General features: G+C 33.6%; 1 protein-coding gene across 1 annotated transcript in view; it reads right to left on the reverse strand.

The window, feature by feature from the left end:
- The window catches only part of LOC306858828 (diacylglycerol kinase iota-like), a gene marked incomplete at its 5' end in the record, with an annotated part of 46,314 nt that overhangs the window by 2,672 nt on the left and 24,068 nt on the right, over window positions 1–19,574 (reverse strand). Inside the window, 25 exons of the mRNA XM_079399582.1 lie at window positions 116–236; window positions 405–442; window positions 665–690; window positions 792–916; window positions 1,191–1,231; window positions 1,328–1,397; window positions 3,774–3,818; window positions 4,038–4,117; window positions 4,216–4,316; window positions 7,119–7,318; window positions 7,402–7,513; window positions 9,418–9,491; window positions 9,613–9,675; window positions 9,760–9,815; window positions 11,181–11,259; window positions 11,340–11,465; window positions 12,698–12,811; window positions 13,079–13,139; window positions 14,606–14,688; window positions 16,396–16,491; window positions 16,680–16,754; window positions 18,576–18,692; window positions 18,772–18,840; window positions 18,916–18,984; window positions 19,120–19,176. Of these exons, the coding sequence (XP_079255708.1) occupies window positions 116–236; window positions 405–442; window positions 665–690; window positions 792–916; window positions 1,191–1,231; window positions 1,328–1,397; window positions 3,774–3,818; window positions 4,038–4,117; window positions 4,216–4,316; window positions 7,119–7,318; window positions 7,402–7,513; window positions 9,418–9,491; window positions 9,613–9,675; window positions 9,760–9,815; window positions 11,181–11,259; window positions 11,340–11,465; window positions 12,698–12,811; window positions 13,079–13,139; window positions 14,606–14,688; window positions 16,396–16,491; window positions 16,680–16,754; window positions 18,576–18,692; window positions 18,772–18,840; window positions 18,916–18,984; window positions 19,120–19,176 (2,098 nt within the window). The remainder of the gene's footprint in view (window positions 1–115; window positions 237–404; window positions 443–664; window positions 691–791; window positions 917–1,190; window positions 1,232–1,327; window positions 1,398–3,773; window positions 3,819–4,037; window positions 4,118–4,215; window positions 4,317–7,118; window positions 7,319–7,401; window positions 7,514–9,417; window positions 9,492–9,612; window positions 9,676–9,759; window positions 9,816–11,180; window positions 11,260–11,339; window positions 11,466–12,697; window positions 12,812–13,078; window positions 13,140–14,605; window positions 14,689–16,395; window positions 16,492–16,679; window positions 16,755–18,575; window positions 18,693–18,771; window positions 18,841–18,915; window positions 18,985–19,119; window positions 19,177–19,574) is intronic.

Raw genomic sequence — 19,574 nt, forward strand, 5'->3', positions numbered from 1 at the left:
AAACATTCCCTTGTATCCCAGCTGAGCATGTGACAAGCAAACTTTGAACTCAAACTCGAGCAAAGCAAGCAAACTTGCATACTCAAACACAGGAGTGTGCGTGTCTCTCACTCACCGTGCTCCAGAATAAAACTCACGATCTCCGTGTGACCGTGTTGGGCGGCCAGGTGCAGAGCGGTGCAACCCGTAGAGTCCCGCACCAGCAGACTGACCCCGGCGGAGCAGCAGCCTGACACCTGTGACACACGGTACAGATCATGAGTCAGGATGAGTGGCAATGCATGAGTGCTTTCAGTCAGAAAACAAACAAGTTGCGCAAGTGCTTCTGCTCCACCCTGCTGAATCACTCCAAAACACTTCCACTTTCAGATTCATAAAACAAGGAAATGTAAAAAAAATCTTACCGCCTTTACATCTCCTTTAACAGCAGCCGACAGGAGAGCTGGAAAACCATTGAGATTTTGTCAAAACAATGAGTAACGGTCATATATGAGGTAGCAAGTAAGCATGACATGCATGTGGGAATTTCAGGTGATGACTTTGGTTTATCACATGACCTCTGACAGGACACATCAACCTCTAAAACCTGCTCTATATCTAAACAGTCCAGACCTGTTTCCTTTCTCTCCACCACTTCAGAGAAATATCCGTGTTTGTACTTTACCTTGTTCGTCTGAGGTCAGGGGAACCCTGTAATAAGGAAACGAGTAAAATAAAAGGTCAGCTTTGTTTGTTATGCAATTAGAGAGGTATAAAACAAATCAAAACAAAGTCTCATTGATGAATCTCACCCGGAACTGGGCTCCACCACCACGTCTGGCATTCCCGGGACCCGGACCTGGCTCACCGCTGGGACCTCGTGGTCCAGGATGAAAACCTCATCCTGGCATATTTCGGTCACAAAGTGCAGGTGCTCCTGTTTGTACACACAAGCGCACATTATGCAGCTTCTAGTTAGCGTTTACATTTTTTATAAGGCATATTGTATGGTCATTGTCAGAGCCCACTCTGGAGCAGGGAAACGCGGAGGCGAGGAACTTCACAAACTTCCGAACTTTATTGATAACACTGGGATCACAGGAGACATGGAGATGACAAGTCGAGATGACGATAATACCGGACACGGGGCAGGGAAACACAGGGCTTAAGAACACAAGGAAATCACAGAGGAAGAACCGAGGTCATAATACCTGAGCCTTGTCTATGCGATAAAAGCGGTCAGTGGATGTAGCTGGAAACAGAAGAAACACGTCAGCGGTTAAATTATACAGAAGCATTGACTGACATAGAGAAGGTCTCGTCATGCAGTACAGATGAAGTGACTCACAGTCTAGGAAGCTCCAGTTTGGTGAAAGTCTGTGTGCAGAACTGGGCCGCGGCAGACTTGTGCTCTCATCCTGACACAACACAGCAAAAACAATTCAGAACCATATTTACTGTCAATTCTAATTCAGTTCCTCCACTGAGGTGCCAATGAAACATGACTACTCTAAGTGTAGTTTTCATGGAATACAAATACATTTTATTTTCAATATGAATCACCCATAAACACACAACACATGGGGTATAGCTTATTTATAAATCACTATATTTAATAAATGAACTTTTATTTTGTTGACCACAGCTGAAGACTACATCATTTAACACTATGCTATAATTTACTCAAAATATTACATAATTACTAGATTCAAATTTTAGTTGGTACAAAATGACCAGATTTAAATTCTAATGTGAATATTTTCTCTTTTTTTATTGTTATAAGTACAAAATTAATATTTAAAATTCTGATGTGAATAATTCCCATTTTTATATGTATTATGTTATTACAAATGAAAATATTTAATTTCTGATGTGAATATTTTACTTTTTTATTACGTTATATTAATATTTAAAATTTATGTGAATATGTTCAGTTTTTATATTTATTATGTTATTAGTACAAATGGAAATATTTAATATTTTTTAATTATTTTATTAAGTAATTTATTTGATTATCATTACACAATTAATAGATATAAATTCTGGTGTAAACATTTAACATCTTTATATTTATGATGTTATCCTTACAGAATTGAAAGATTTAAATACTGATGTGAATATTTTAAACATGTATTTTATTAAGTTATCATTACACAATTAATAGATTTAAATTCTGATGTAAATATTTTTCAAATTTTTATATGTATTGTTATTAAAAAAATAAATAATTAAAATTCTAATGTGAATATTTTTAATATATATTTTTATTAAGTTATTACAAAATTAATAGATTTAAATTATAATGTGAAAATTCATTCTTATGATTTATTTGTACATGCTGTGGTTCTTAACATATATTTTGATGACGGTAATAATTATTTTGACAGCACTGGGAATAATTAATTAATCTCTTCTCTGTAAATTTGTATGGAGGGCCAAATTACTCAAAATTAAATAATTAAATAAATGTTGAAATATATAAATTAATCGTTAAATACATAATGAAATACATAAATAAATGCAGAAATTAATTAATTTCTTTATTCATGTATTTATTCGTTCATTTATTTATGTATTCATTCATTAATTTCTCAATTTATTAATTTCCTCCCTCCACATTTCATTTTCAGGGTTACGGTTGTCGGCACGTCACTCGGTGGGCCGTGTCACCTTTCAAACTCGATTTCTTTGGTCTTTCTAATTTAGGCGCCTTTTTCTTGTGCTTTAATACTGGCAGCGTTGTCGGCTTGTGTACTGTAAATACAGACCAGTATCATCAATTCTATTTTCCAGCGTTCTCCTCTGAACAATGTGTGCCATGTGCGTAGATATATGATATGGCCAGCATACTCTGTTGCGATGCAACGTGTGCCCCTCTTTAGGGTGACCATACCTGCCATTTTCCCCGGACATGTCCTGGCCAGGATTTCTATATTGCCTAAAATATGTAGGTTTTGGCTTTGTTTGTGTGTGCAGACTGATCGGTGTATGACATCAATGGTTCCTTATGCTTTCAAAACGCTCTCAAGGTACTCTGATGTCAAACACGGATCGGTCTGAATAAACACACTTTAATATGTACGCGCATTTGCATTGCTTTGACCGTAGATCCCACCTTCTCACACACACCATGATTGGTCAATTATGTACAATGCTTGCATGCTATTGGTCAAACTACTTTTCCATCATTACCTTCAGCAAGCACGAAAACAAAGCCAAAACTAATCCTGGCCGTGTCCGGGAGAAATAGCATGCTTTATATAGGTAGTTTATATGATAAAAAGTACAAGTAACAAATGCCTCTAGTTTTATTCATTTAAACGGGCCTTTGAAGTTTGGGCAAAACCTCGTGGAAGTGATGTGTTTTCGTGCATTTTAATTTTTCATATGGTGATTGTGCACCAATATTTATTACACGAAAATGTGTTCTTTTTCAAGTTAATCAGGTCAATTTTGATCAAGAACAATACACTGTGGCTTTAATTCAGCGTAAGCGGTGCAGCAAAAATAGACTCGGTGCCGAAACGATCTGCTCTGCTGCTGAAACAAATGAACGAACTAATAAAATGAATGAATAAATTAATTAATTAATATTTCTATATTTATTTCTGCATTTATGTATTTCACTATTTCATTATGTATTTAATGATTTATTTATATATTTCAACATTTATTTCATAATGAATTTCAAATGACGAATTTCTTTGAATTGCAATTCAATAAATTCCAATTCCTGTCATTCTAATTCTGCATCTTGTGTGCTGAATTTCGTCCAATGCTGTGGAGGCCTTCACCTGGTAGTGCACTCTGTGACCAGTAGACGGTGCCTGATGCAAATCCTGTCAACACCAGACATAAACGTGTGAGTGCATGAATGTACAACATGATGGCGGCAAAACTGTGGTTAGATTTGAGGTTAAATGTTGACCTTGAAATAATTAAACACTATAGGATGACAAACAAAATTCAGTTGTAAGTGCCAGCAGTTGTGTCAGTAATTGAATTGATTCAGTGCTCAATGAAATCAGTCTGACACGAGCATCATGGGAAGCGCTCACCTCCTGCAGTCTGTCAATGTACAGTCGACAGGTTTCCAGATCACAGTCTCCTCTCACCACCACGATGCCAACAGGAGCTGCTGAGCAAGCACACAGTCACATCACACTCACCTGTCCTACAGCAGCACTGTATTATAACATGTGAACTGAATTGTGGGTAGCTTTCTGATTGACTTACAGATGTCACGCAGACGCTCCTTGTCGAACTGCATGTTTTCATACTCCTGCAGTCCGATGCGGTTCACGCGCAGACGCAGACGATCAGGGATGGCATGAGGGCTGCGATACGCAGACGACAACAAATGAGAACCGACGCCACATTTATGAAACATCTACTCAACAAAGGTGGAGGTGGAACAGGCATGCTCTCAGTGTAATCTTCTGCTTGCTGATAATGCTCACAGGAACTACATGAAAACACTTCATGATCGTACTGATTCATAATGAATAACAGTGAAAATAATATTAATCTCAGACGATGAGGATCTCATGAGGAAGAGTGAAAATGAGCTTCACAAACGCACAGGTGAAGATCAGGAAGGACTGAAATGCATAAAATGTCATTAATGCATAAAAATGCTTTTTGTGTGCATCATGCGGCCAAATCTGTCATCTTTATTCAAGTCAACATCTTCAAATTAGTCATTATTTATTTTTTTGTTATTTCTGTAACCCTTAATATGTGAACCAATATTCATTTATTGTGTTTACTATCTGCAATATTTTATAAAGTGTTCAAAATGCTTAAATAGCTATTTGGTTTATGATTAGCATTATTTTTCCACCTGCGCAGTCAATATAGTCAACAATGCTGGTATAGACCAAAAAAAAACAAAATAAAAACATAAATAAACGATGATGATGATAATAATAATAATAATAATAATTATTATTATTTATTTTATTTTATTGAAAACTTTTATATGATTTTTAAATAAAATAAAATCATTAAAAATCATGAATTATTTAATTAAAAATATAAAACAAATTAAAAATATAAATAATGAAAACATTTAAAGTATTACAGTCAAAATAAATAATATATTAAAAGTATTATTATAAAACGTAAATAATAAAAATAAATCATTATGAAATACAAACCCTTTATTCGGCTAATTTGTGTACCTGTATTAAGCCTATAAACAGGGTCGTTTTTAATTTCATGTTGACTTTAAGATGCGCTGTGAGCTGAGTGTAAAACACAAAACACTCATGAATGAGAGCTCTCGACTCACACAGATACACACATGCCTCTGTGTATGTGTGTGTGTGTGCTGGAGGGATGCTGAGAGATAGCGTACTTACACAGAGAAGGAGTCAGGGGGAGCAGAGAGGCGGCGCAGGTCGGCTGCGCACACTTTCTGAATACTGCGTCAGCGCAGCCACACAGGAACACAGGCAGCACAGCCAAGCCAGTCAGCACAGAGACAGAGACCGAGAGAGAGACAGAGAGATGGAGAGGGACCGAGGTGACAGACAGACGCATGAAGGGCGACCGGTAATTAAGGAGGACGAAGAGAGATGGAGACAAAGAAAGAAAAAGAAAGAAAACCCCACTGAGAGCGGCACAGAGCAGAACCAGCACATGTGGATTAGTGCTGTTACTACAACATTCACCAGTCAAGCACACACAGTGTTAGACTGTTAGTTACACAGTCTCATCTAGATGCTAACATCTGTGTGTGTGTGTGTGTGTGTATTTGAGCACAACGCTCATTCTGTGAGATCAGCTGCAAGTGATGTGCATTATGTGTGTAACTTATTCAAATAGCATTAAAAATGGAATTTAAACACCCACCTACACCTCTTAAATTTGCATTTAATTCTTGAATTAAAATGTATTTAGATCATTTTTTGTGGTGGCACATAATTAGATATTTGTGGTATATATATATATATATTTTTTTTTTTTTCCACAGAAAAAAGTATTACTGTTTCCACAAAAATATTAAGCACCACAATAATTTTCAACATAATAATAATAATAATAACAACAAATGTCTCTTGAGCAGCAAATCGCCATATTAATATGATTTCTGAAGGATCGTGTGACTCTGAAGACTGGAGTAATGCTGCTGAAAATTCAGATTTGATCACAGAAATAAATTACATTTTAAAATATATTCAGATAGAAGACAGTTATTTGAAACTGTAATAATATATTTTACAAAACTGTATATTTTTGATTGTATTTTTAATTAAGAGCAGCCTTGTGCAAAAATGACTTCTCTTTTTTTATATAAAATAAGAAAATATCTTACCAACCCCAGACTTTTTTATCTATTATTGCTTATTATTTATTTACATAGTATATTATTATTGTATATTGTCATTTTTATTGTGACCCTGGAACACAAAACCAGTCATAAGGGTCATTTTTTTGAAACTGAGATTAATACATCATCTGAAAGCTGAATAAATAATCTTTCCATTGATGTATGGTTTGTTAGGACAGAACAATATTTGGCTGAGATTCAACTATTTGAAAATCTGGAATCTGAGGATGCAAAAAAATCTAAATATTGAGAAAATCGGCTTTAAAGTTGTCCAAATGAAGTTCTTAGCAATGCATATTACTAATCAAAAATTAAGTTTTGATATATTTACAGTAGGAAATTTACAAAATATCTTATCATGCATACAATCATTAATATCCTAATGATTTCTGGCATTAAAGACCCATACGATGTATTGTTGGCTATTGCTACAAATATACCCCAGCGACTTAAGACTGCTTTTGTGGTCCAGGGTCACATATTATTTATTTATTTATGCTAAGTCAAAAAGTGGTTAGCTACTGGGGGACCTTTTTTTGTGAAAAGAAAACCATAAAAACTAAAACAAATATATAAACATAAATAATGTAACAGACAGGACCTCTGTAGACCCTCACAGCAGTCAAGGTCAGTAAGTCTCAGACATTTTGACTTTGTAATGACCGGACGAGATTAGTTCAGGTTGCCAAATATCATGTAGTAAAACAAAAAAAAACTTTGTCTAATCTCAAAAATGAATTTTCTAATAAAAAAAAGATGACAGTCTAAGAAGCTGTGACATGCATCTTGCAGCGGAGGGACTCACTCGTTGAGCAGCGGCACAGACGTGCGTCTCTTGCTCTTCTGCACCATGTTGGCCTGGTTCCTCAGAGATATGCGGAGGGTGGAGGGTGCGAGGCGGCACGGCTCTCCGTCCACCTGCACCGGCAGCGTCTTGAAGGTGGTGAGGACCACCTCTCTGCACTGATGCAGCCGCTCGCCGTGACCACCCACCTGCAGCGCCGCCTTGAGGTAAAGACGGGAAACACATGTAAGTCATGAGCCCTATATTTCATTCTCTGTCTCACAGAAAGAGCTGAGGCACTCACCAGCGAGGCCATGGTGAAGCCGATCACCTCGATGCAGCCGTCGTCGTGCCTCTGCGGCTCGAAATTTCTGTGGTCGCCCGTGTTGCCCCACGGCATGGTACCCGCACAGTACCTACAGACACCAGGTTAACAGACACTCCTGATCACATGTGTAAAGCTTTACTTAATGAATCCTTCAGGTGAAAACTGGAATTAATGTAAAATCCACAGACAGCAAGGAAATATGCCATTTGAGTTCTCATGACTTACTACTGATTTAATTATCAAATGATTGAACTTTTTGACATTATTTAAAAGATTCGATTCTGGTTAATGTGTAATGCAAATGAGCATTATCTAAAAGCTTAGTTTTATTTTTAATTTGCATGACCCTTTTCATCACTATTATATTACAAATGGTTAAATAAAGCAAAAGATAAAATAAATAAATAAATGAATATATAAATACAATTGTCTTTTAATTAAAAAAATATTATAATTATTTTTTTAATTATTAAATTATTATATATATATAAAATGAATGCTTTTTAAAATGTTAGTTTTTATTCAGTTTGCATGACGCTGTTCATTGCCATTATATTTTAATGATTAAATAAAGTGAGAAAAAAATCTAATTCTGCTCAATTAAAAATAACCTAATTATTAATAAAAAACTATTTTTTAATGTTTGTTTTTATCCAGTTTGCATGAACTTAGTCATTACTATTATATTTTAAAGGATTAAAAATATTGAATGTAATATTGTTAATTTAAAAATAAATAAATATATAAACTAATATTTTTCATAATTCCATTTAATAAAAAAAAATATTTTTAAAATAAATGCTATCAAATACAATGCTTCAGTGCATGCAGTTTCGATGTTCTATGCAGTTTGTAAAAAGAAAAACCGCAGACTTATTTTTCTCCACGTCCAGCCCTATTATTCTGTGACATTTCCCTTCTTATATAGTTTAAACTTTGGTTTGATCTTTCTGAAATCATATTTGAGGAAGTGACATCACGTAAGTCAGAAGTTTCTCTTACAGTCTTCATCAGCACTTCATTATAGCCACACTTATTAAAACTGACCTTTTCAAGCTCAACGTTTTAACACTTTTATGAGAAAAATATCACAGTAATCATTTGGACAGTTTTTTTCTTGCCACTAAGTACACAAATAATGTGTTTGCTAAAGTCATTATTAGCTGTTTTGTACTGACCTTCAACCCAAACTCATTTCCAATGTACCAGACTTCACAGAAAATCATGTTTTCAAAGAGAACTGCCATATTTTTTTTATTTTTATACTTAAAGCACAGAATATCTTTGCAATCGAAAGATGAAATGTATTGTCTGTGTAATGCATTTAAAGGTAAACTACGTCTAAATCATTTTGCTATCCTCATTTACATATTCAACACATCCATCCAGTTCAAGTAGTATTATTAAATTTTTAAAATCGCAAATAATCACATATTTACATTTGTGATAAATGCAATTTTAAAACTAGATACATTCACATTTAAATGAAATATTAATATTAGTTTAGTAAATGGCAAATCCAGGTTACATTATTGAATCCAATTTGCAGCAAATGTTACACATTTAAATTAAAAATGACAACTATTTACTTTAAATTTGTACATTTCTTTTTAAATGTGAATACATGTTTAAAAAAAACTATATATTTTAATATATCTAAATATTTAAAATGTCTAATTATAAAAAAATATTTAATATTAATAAATAATACTTTTATTTAACATACTTCAATCTTTTTTTATTATCCAAATATGCTTCAAACATAAAATGTATTTGTACAGATATTTAGATGCGGCTTGTAAAAATATTAAGTATGTCTAAATATTTAAGATTTTAGATTAGATTTTGAATATCCATATATGTAAATTGGATATACACACGTGTGTGTGTGTCTGATTTATTACTGACAGAGAGATACTACCAGAATTTATGATTAAAAAACAGACATAAATGGCACCTTTTCCTGAGATCGAGTCCTATTTTCGCACACACCTGGGAATATTCAAGAAGACGATGCACTGAAACTTCAGCTCCTGGATCTTGGGTGTGAGATCCGTACCGTCACACTGCCAATAAAGAAGGAAAATAATTACAGAGAAGAACTTCAGGTGAACAACGGTAAAGTTAGCATGAGCGGACAGGAACAGCCGGAGCAGACAGGTCCTTTCATGGGAGTTTCATACTCACTACCACCCTGACGTGCTTGGACAGGTCCCTGGAGCTCCGCTGGAGGAAGTCGGAGAAAGCCGCCTGAGGGGACAAAACTATGAGTCACACACACACACTGAAACACACACTTACTCAGTCTGTCAGAGAGACGGGAACTCGGCCTACCCCTGCATAGAACATCTTGTTACGGAAGCGACTGTTGAATTTCTCAGGATTGGCTTCTGTGAAGGAACACAACCACAAATGATTATGACAACGGATATTTTATTAAAGACAAGAATTCATTTTTAAAAGATCAAATCATAGAAAATATATATACTTTACATATCAGCATCTATTCAGTATTCAGCAAACTGCCTCTAATGAATGATAATGTGAGCTGAACCAGAACTCATGACTAATTAGCCAATCATAACAATCATAAAATAGATTTTACATACAAAAAAAATTGCATCCCCTTGGAAAATGAAAAAAAAAAAAGCTATTTAAACATATTGGCTATAACTGTAATGCATTTAAAAGTAAACCACATTTAAATAATAATTGTGCTATACATATAATCTATGCATTGATGTTCAAGTAATATAATAAAATCAAAAAAAAAATATTAAAATATAATTACAATAATTACAAATAATTACGAATTTAAATAAAATCTTAATATTAATCTAATAAATGGCAATTACAGGTTGCATCAATATTCAATCGGCAGTAAATGTTAGATAATTAAATTAAGGAAAACATAATTATTTTACTTTCAAATTTTACTTCCAAAATCCCTGTGTTTGATTCTAATGGTGGAAAATGGTCAATAAAAACTAAAATATCAATAATAATATACAAAAAATATTTATATAGGACTTTAAGATATTTTTAAATAACATTAAGACTTAAAAAAATACAGAGACATTAAGACTAAAATATTGAGACATGTTTTTTAAAACATCAAGACAATTTAAAAAATATATCATTATGTGTTTTATAAAAATGTAAATGCATGTTTTTTTTAGATTTTGAAGATTTTTGTTTAAAATATTAAGACAAGTTTAAATATTAAGCTTAATTTTAATTTTGTTTTTACTAAAATATTAAGCCATTAAGACTAAAATATTAAGACATGTTTTTAAATATTTAGATGTGTCTTATAAAAATATTATGATATTTAAAAAAATATATTAAGACATATTTAATATATTTATATAATATTAAGATGTATTTTTTAAAAATTTACTAAAATATTAAAGCATTAAGACATTAATATTTATGTGTCTTAGAAAACATATTAAGTTGTTATATCTTTTAAAATATTAACACATTCATTTAAATATTAAGATGTTTTTTAAATGATACTAAGATGCTTTTAAAAAAAATATTTACTAAAATCTGAAGGTATTAAGACTAAAATATTAACACTTTTTTATTTACATGTGGATGTATCTATTTTTATATTTAGATACACATTTTGTTTAAATATTTCAAGAATATCAAAAATGTATTCAGGGCAGTTAAACCTTCACTGGCAGGTATTAAATGCCTCATATATGTGGTGTAAACTACGGTCTCCAGTAGGACAGAGCGGCACAGACCTCTGGATTCGTGAAACTCCAGGGTGACGTGGGCATCAAAGCCGAGGCTGAAGTAGTTATTGAACACGTTTAGAGGAAGCTGAGAACAGACACACAAACATATCAGCAGCTTATAAACGTAACCCAATCTCTATGTGCCAGCATGAACACATCGATCACCTTCTGCGTTCCCTCCTCTGGCTGAACCGCCGAGTGCTCCACCTGCAGATTCCAGCGGTCCAGCTGCACCACCGTCCCGTCCTCCACGTGACACAAGACCTTCGACACCGGCTCGTCCGTGTAACCCTGAAACATCACAGCTACTGTGTGTAAGAGCTGTTTACTCCTGCCATAAACACTGTACTTGACATCAGTCGCAATGATCAGAGCATCAATTCAAAAGATCAGAGCAGACAGTGAGGATCATTACACCCGCTTCATTGCTAATAATAGCCTTTAGATGGAGGCATGGGAAAAAAAACAGAGAGACTCCAGATTCCAAGGACAGTGTTTCTCCAGACATAATGGAAAATAATGAGCGGCATTTACCAGTGACAATCACTTAACCGACACAATCACAGCAGCCACATCATAATTCTGCAGCAAACGTTACATATTCAGATTCAGTTTTAATATGAATTTGAATTTGATTGCTTTTTCAAATATAACTTGTTGCAGCAAAATCAGCCTGTTTAATTCTAAGGGTGGAAACTTGTTAATAAAACATTAAATATTAAAATAATCTTTTTAAAAAATGTTTAAATCTATTTTTAAAAGATATTAAGACTTTTAAAATTATATATATATATATTTTAATTATATATATATATATATATAATAGGTATTAAAAGTTTAATCCTTTTTTAATTAAACATATCCTTTTTTAAAATCTGAAGTCATATATTTTTTTAAAATATATATTTTTTGTAGATATTGAAACAATTAAAAAAAATATTTAGAATTTTTTTTAAACATAAAACACATACCAAGATGAATATTTAGGCATATATTTGATTACATTTTAGACACTTAGAAAATAACTATATTTTAAAAAAAATAATTAAGACTTTTTAAAAATATTTTTTTTTAATATGAGACATTTTTAAACGTCTTTTTTAATTTAAGACAGTTTTTAAAAAGCATAAAGACATTTTCATAGATATTAAGACATTTAAAACAAATTACATTTAATTTATTGTAGATATTAAGAGTTTTTTTGTATTTAGATATTAAAAAGTATATATTTGTAAATATAGAGAGATACCCTTTTAAAAAATTAGGCCTTTTAAAAATATTAAGATGCATTTTAAACAATATTTAGACATGTCTTTTTAAAAAAATAAATTATATAAAAAAATTTTTTTTTCTATATTACGACTACTACAAATAAAATATTAAAAGCACCTTGCTTACAGCACGATCACAGCTTCTCAGCCAATCAGAGCAGCCCGATCTTATCAGACTAATGCAGATGTCTGGGGTATACAATTATTTATTTATCATTTAATTTAAAGATGATTTAAGATGAGTTGACTCACCCCTCCCCAGTTCAGTGTCCTGGCAAGGTCATTTCCTGTACCAAGAGGAAGCACAGCTACAGGAGGTTGTGGGTTCATTTGTAATTCATCTAAGGCCGAGAGAATCCAGCCCACCTAGACAAAAGAGGACAAACCACTCAAACCCGGGGTCAGAAATAACAAAAGCTCCCAGGAAATCCAAGTTTCATCTCACTTGAGTAACAGATCTAGAAATTACCCACAAGAAATCGTGACACTGCAAAGCACAGAGCCACCATTAGCTAATTACAGTGTTTTGTCACTGCGCGGTCGTTGTCGTTCCACACATTTGTCACCAGAGGGGGGTGCGTCCAAAATCTCTAAACTTCATCCCTGATCATCCCAACATGCATTGCAGCTTACCGTTCCATCTCCTCCACAGGCAAGGACGCGCAGATTTGGCACTTTCCTGTATAATTCCAGCCTGACACACCGAGGGAAACAACAGTGAAGTGCGTTACTGATGCATTTGCAAGCAATTAGCATGCTAATTAACAGAATACTCTATTTGGCATAACAAATCCAAACATAAGAGCTGTTTAAAGACCCTGAACAGTAGGTGGACACTTTTTAGCATGAATTACACTGCATTAGATAACAATATCAAAACAAGTATCATTATATCACAACTAACTTCACATTTCAGAGCCATTTTGCATTAATATTGGTAACACTTTACAATAAAGTTGAAATTGTTATCGTAAGTTAATGCATTAGGCATCATGAACTAACAATATACAACACTTTTACAGCATTTATTAACATTAATTTCTATTTATATACCAGCACATTTAACATTTCAAGTTGTGTAAGCATGTATTATGAAATATCAGGAATAATGAACAACAATATATTTAATAATTAACCTAGATTGATAACTGAAATATATTTATCATCAGTAAATTAGTAAAATGTTTATCATCAGTACCTACTGCATTAACTAATGCTAACAAACTTTAATGGAAAGTGGGTACTATTAGTAACGTTAGTTAATGCATAAACTATTAATGAGCAATACATTTGTTACAGTATCTATTCATCTTTTTAAAAAATAGTTATTAAAAACTACAACTGTTCATTGTTAGTTCATGTTAGCTCAGGTCTATTAAATAATATTGACAGATACAGCTTAAAATGTATTAGTAAATTTTGAAATTAAGATTAATAAATAGACATGTTTTCTAAAGCATTTTATGGTAACACTTTACAATAAAGTTCCACTTGTTAACATCAGTTGACTACATTAGTTAACAAACTGCCAATAAAAAATACTTCTAAAGCATTTATGAATCTTAGATAATGCTGATTCCAATATTTACTCATACATTATTAAAATCAAAAGTTGTATCTATTGTTATTTATCTGAGCTAATGTTATGTACCTTTCATGTTTGGCATGAAAAATGCTTTTCTTTGAAATAAATGATACTTCATTTCATATTTTCATTCTTTCCTTCTAATGCAAGGGCATTTTTAAGTATGGATTAACTGTTTTGGGGGCCACTACATGTGTGTGTGTTGGTTTTCTGTTTTAATAGAGGGAGTTTAATCACAGCTCTATCAGACAGCTCTGAAGAAAAGCCCTCCAGCCGCCCAGCTGTGTCTGCCCTCCCATCTTAATACTCTCTCTCTCTCTCTCTGTCAGCGGTAGAGCCCATCAGAGCCCATCGCCTGTGCTTTGCCGCCTCACGGCTCAATTACTGAGGCGGTGGGCAGCGGGGAGAGAAGCTTCTAGAACACTGAACTCCCTCACAGAACACAGCACTGCTGAGATCCAACGACTACATAATTAATGTGGTCAGGACAAAGAAATGGTGGGTTAAAGCGCATTAAGGGAGGGAGAGATGATCTGAAATGTAATGAACGAGAGCGCTGAAATCGAGAGACTCACGCTTCTCTGGGCCCTCCCTGAGACAAATCAAACACCTGCCGAGGGTTCAGGATCCACATGAACATCTGCAGCAGCTTCGTCCCCTGAGAACCACAGACAGAAGATCAGAGAGACACAACCATAATCATACAGAAGGACAGACAGAGCCGCAGAACGACAGAACGGCAGTCAGAGAGAATGACAGATAGAACGATAGATAGAACAATAAAACGATAGATAGAACGATAGAATGATAGATAGAACGATAGATAGAATGATAGAACGATAGATAGAATGATAGATAGAACAATAAAACGATAGATAGAACAATAGAATGATAGATAGATAGAATGATAGATAGAATGATAGAACGATAGATAGAACGATAGATAGAATGATAGAACGATAGATAGAACGATAGAACGATAGATAGAACGATAGAATGATAGATACGGTAGATAGAACGATAGATAGAACAATAAAACGATAGATAGAACGATAGAATGATAGATAGATAGAATGATAGATAGAATGATAGATAGAATGATAGAACGATAGATAGAACGATAGAATGATAGATACGGTAGATAGAACGATAGATAGAACAATAAAACGATAGATAGAATGATAGAATGATAGATAGATAGAATGATAGATAGAATGATAGATAGAATGATAGAACGATAGATAGAACGATAGAATGATAGATACGGTAGATGGAACGATAGATAGAACAATAAAACGATAGATAGAACGATAGAATTATAGATACGGTAGATAGAACGATAGATAGAACAATAAAACGATAGATAGAATGATAGAATGATAGATAGATAGAATGATAGATAGAATGATAGATAGAATGATAGAACGATAGATAGAACGATAGAATGATAGATACGGTAGATAGAACGATAGATAGAACAATAAAACGATAGATAGAACGATAGAATGATAGATAGATAGAATGATAGATAGAATGATAGATAGAATGATAGAACGATAGATAGAACGATAGAATGATAGATACGGTAGATAGAACGATAGATAGAACAATAAAACGATAGATAGAACGATAGAATGATAGATAGATAGAATGATAGATAGAATGATAGATAGAATGATAGAACGATAGATAGAACGATAGAATGATAGATAGAACGATAGAATGATAGATAGATAGAATGATAGATAGAATGATAGATAGAATGATAGAACGATAGATAGAACGATAGAATGATAGATACGGTAGATGGAACGATAGATAGAACAATAAAACGATAGATAGAACGATAGAATGATAGATAGATAGAATGATAGATAGAATGATAGATAGAATGATAGAACGATAGATAGAACGATAGAATGATAGATACGGTAGATGGAACGATAGATAGAACAATAAAACGATAGATAGAACGATAGAATGATAGATAGATAGAATGATAGATAGAATGATAGAACGATAGATAGAACGATAGAATGATAGATACGGTAGATGGAACGATAGATAGAACAATAAAACGATAGATAGAACGATAGAATGATAGATATGACAGAGAGGCTGACTGATAGACTCTTGTTTTAACTCTCTTCCCACACAATAAAATAAATGGATATGAAATATTGATTTCATCTGAAATTGTTTATGTAATGTATCCATTTATATTTTAATGAAATATTTATGCTAAGTAGTCGCAGATTAAGCAGTTTAATGCACAGTCGTTTGGTCATTATGACCCTTTCAGGGTTTATTGTTCTATAACGACTGTACATTATTCCTCCATTAGTGTCTTTATACAGAAGATCACCTGGTTTCCGCCACTCTTGGGGTTGACGAACACCAGCACTGGTTTCATCAGCGGTGAGGGCAGCGGCTTCAGCATGAACGGACGCCATTTCGATTCCTGCAGAAGGCACTCCATTATACTTCAATAAATGCACATTTGCACACAAATACAGACACACACACACACCACTGCGGTGAGCTGTGAGGACAAACGATCACTGAGCAGGAGTTAAGGGAAGAAAGCCCTCAGAAAACACTGTGGCATCATTTAAAATGAAGGACAGGACAGGAATCAGATCTACTCACATCCGTCCCCTTTTTGCTGGCTCTTCTTTTGAACGACGTCCGTTTTTTCCTTCGAGTGGAGTTTTTAAATGAGCTCTGGGACACAGGAGAGAGACTGCGACTAAGCCAACACATACCAAAACTAACTCCAGCAGGACTAAATTAAGTTAAAGTTTGACCATTACTGATCCATTTTTTCAATTTAAGGAAAAGTTCACCCAAAAAGGAAAACGTTTTCATCACTTGTTCACCCTCATGTTGCTCTGAACTTGTTGATGAAGAAACCTGATGCAAATACTGTTCTTTTTCTACTAACCAAAGCAAACACTGACAGCTGTCCAACTCCAAAAACGGTAAAAAAGCACCATAAGTTGACAGGACATGATATTTAAAGTCTTCTGAAGTCATACGATGAGGAAAAGACTAAAATGAACTCATTGATATCATAAGGAAAGGAGCAGTGTGAACATACTGCAAAGCACCTTTTATTTTGAAGAATAAAAATTCAGAATGACATGAAGATGAGAACAAAATAAAAAGATTTTCCTTGGTTGAACTATTCCAAAAACACTTTGAATACAAGCAAGCAGCTTCCCTTTGAGCAACTCCTGAATTGAAAGTGGCAGTAAAGTGCCACATTTCAAAAACCTGGCCCATCGATGCATGAATCCACCAATCATAGCTGAGCATGTCATCAGTGGGTGTGGTCTAAATATCTGCCACGACTGTTGATTTGATGGGTCAGTTTTTGAATTCAATTCTGGCTTTCAAGGCAACAGATAAACTGTGATGTTAAAAGTTTACATTGCAAAAACTTTTTTGTTTTTTTTACTCAGTATTTTTGTCTTGACTTCCTATGGAAGCAATTCTTAGTCAGGCATTTTATTTTCTCCGAACTTTTTCCATCTGACAATTTTTTTTTCAAAATTGCGAGATAAAAATGTAAAATTATGACTTTTTTGTTGTAATTTTGTTGTTAATATAGAAAAAATATATATTGTTCATATTATTTGCAATAGAACAACAAAAATGAAAAAGGTGATTGTGACTTTTTATCTCACAATTCAGACTTTTTCACCCTTGCAATTTTATATTTATGTCTTGCAATTCTGAATTTATATTTTGCAAGAATTGCCAGAATCTCAGTACTGCAATAAAAAAAGTCAAAATTGTGAGATATAAACTCAGAATTGTGAGAAAAATGTTTTTTTTTTCATTCAATGGTGGAAACAAGCTTCCATGTATTTTCCAGTCCAAATATCTAAACATTTTCAAATCAAGACACATTTACTTGAGAAGCAAAACTGCACTAGATAAGTTTGCTTTCTGAAAATATTATAAAATATTTATATCAAATATTATATCAAAATGAAGTAAATTTTTACTAACAATAAGAAAAAATATCTGCCAAAGTGGTAAGAAAAATACATTTGAATTCAATCAATTTTTTTATGGCAATTTTATTTTCTTGTTTTAAGCATAAGCTTACTTAATTTTATATATATTATTTATTTATATTTAAAAAACAAAACAAGACTTTATATCTTATGTCATTCTCATGTCAATGTTTCTTAATTTCAGAATGGTTAGATATTTGTACTGGAAAACAAGACAAAACTACTGAGTAAGAAGCCATTTTTGCAGTGTATGAAACAATGAAAGAAGCTCCATATAAAATATGTAGACGGGTTTTATGAAGCACACTGTTTCTGATATCAAATCTTGCAGCATCAAAGCGTATTTAAGCCGAAGCTGATCAGCATAAGTGAGTGCAGAAGACAAGATCATAAAGCGCAGCTTCAAAACACAGTCTATTGTCACCTTGCTTTAGCATCTCCTGCAAGACATTACATAAACCATTATAAAACCAAGTGCTGATAAAACTCTGGAAAAGTTCACCGTCTGAGGTCAGCGTACCTGCGGTTTCCGGACTTTGATGATCCAGGAAGGGGGTACGATGACCCCGGCGTGAGCTCCTAGAGAACAGGGCTCCTCGATCTGATGTAGCATGAAGCACGTGACCTTATTATGGAACTGAAGGACAGAGAGATAAAGAGATGAAACAAATCTGCGTTAAATAAACCAGTGAGTTAAACACTGACGTGACACTCACTGCCTGCTTGCACCAGGAGCAGCTGATGGCCACGATCTCCTTGCTGTGGAAGAACTTCTGCGGGAAACTCTGCAATGAAAGTGAAAGATAGCATAAACTTACTAGAATGTTGCATATGAGTTCTTCAATAAAGGCGTGACGTACTTTCCCGCACTGACGACACTTCCCCTCTTGTCGCCGGCGATGGACCCAGTGATGTCTCAAAACGTTCTGCTGTCGCAAACAGACATAACAGGTCACATGTAAACGTGCCAACAAGGGTTCATTCTGCCATAGCACATGGAGTACAATGAGTATACGACAAACTTCAGCATGATTTAAAGTCATGTGGGGATGAGGAGGACTCACATCTCTAAGGCATCGAGAGCCGCCCTCTCTGAAAGTGGGTTTGCAGCGGAAGTTGATCTGTGAGGGAGACAATGAAAGTAGAATTATAATACAATGAGCAGCTCTGATTGTTGTAGCTCGTGTTGTATTATATTATATTATACAATTGATAAAATACAATTTAAATGTGAAATACAGACACACAATATGTTAACTGTAAAAAAAAAAAAAAAAAATTCAAAACTATCAAATAATGATAAATTTCCAGCACTGTTAGTTTGATATTCATTTGTTGTCTATTCATGAAATTGCACTGATAAATTGAACTATTATATTATATTATCATTTTTTATATAATTTATATTCATGCATTATATAACAAATCATATTTAATGTAATATATAATGCTTACAATGTGAAATATTTACACTATATTACTAAAAATGAAAACAGTGATCTCAAAAGTATTAAATAAT

This window comes from Barbus barbus, assembly GCF_936440315.1.
Source record: "Barbus barbus genome assembly, chromosome: 39".
NCBI classification, from domain to species: Eukaryota; Metazoa; Chordata; class Actinopteri; order Cypriniformes; family Cyprinidae; genus Barbus; species Barbus barbus.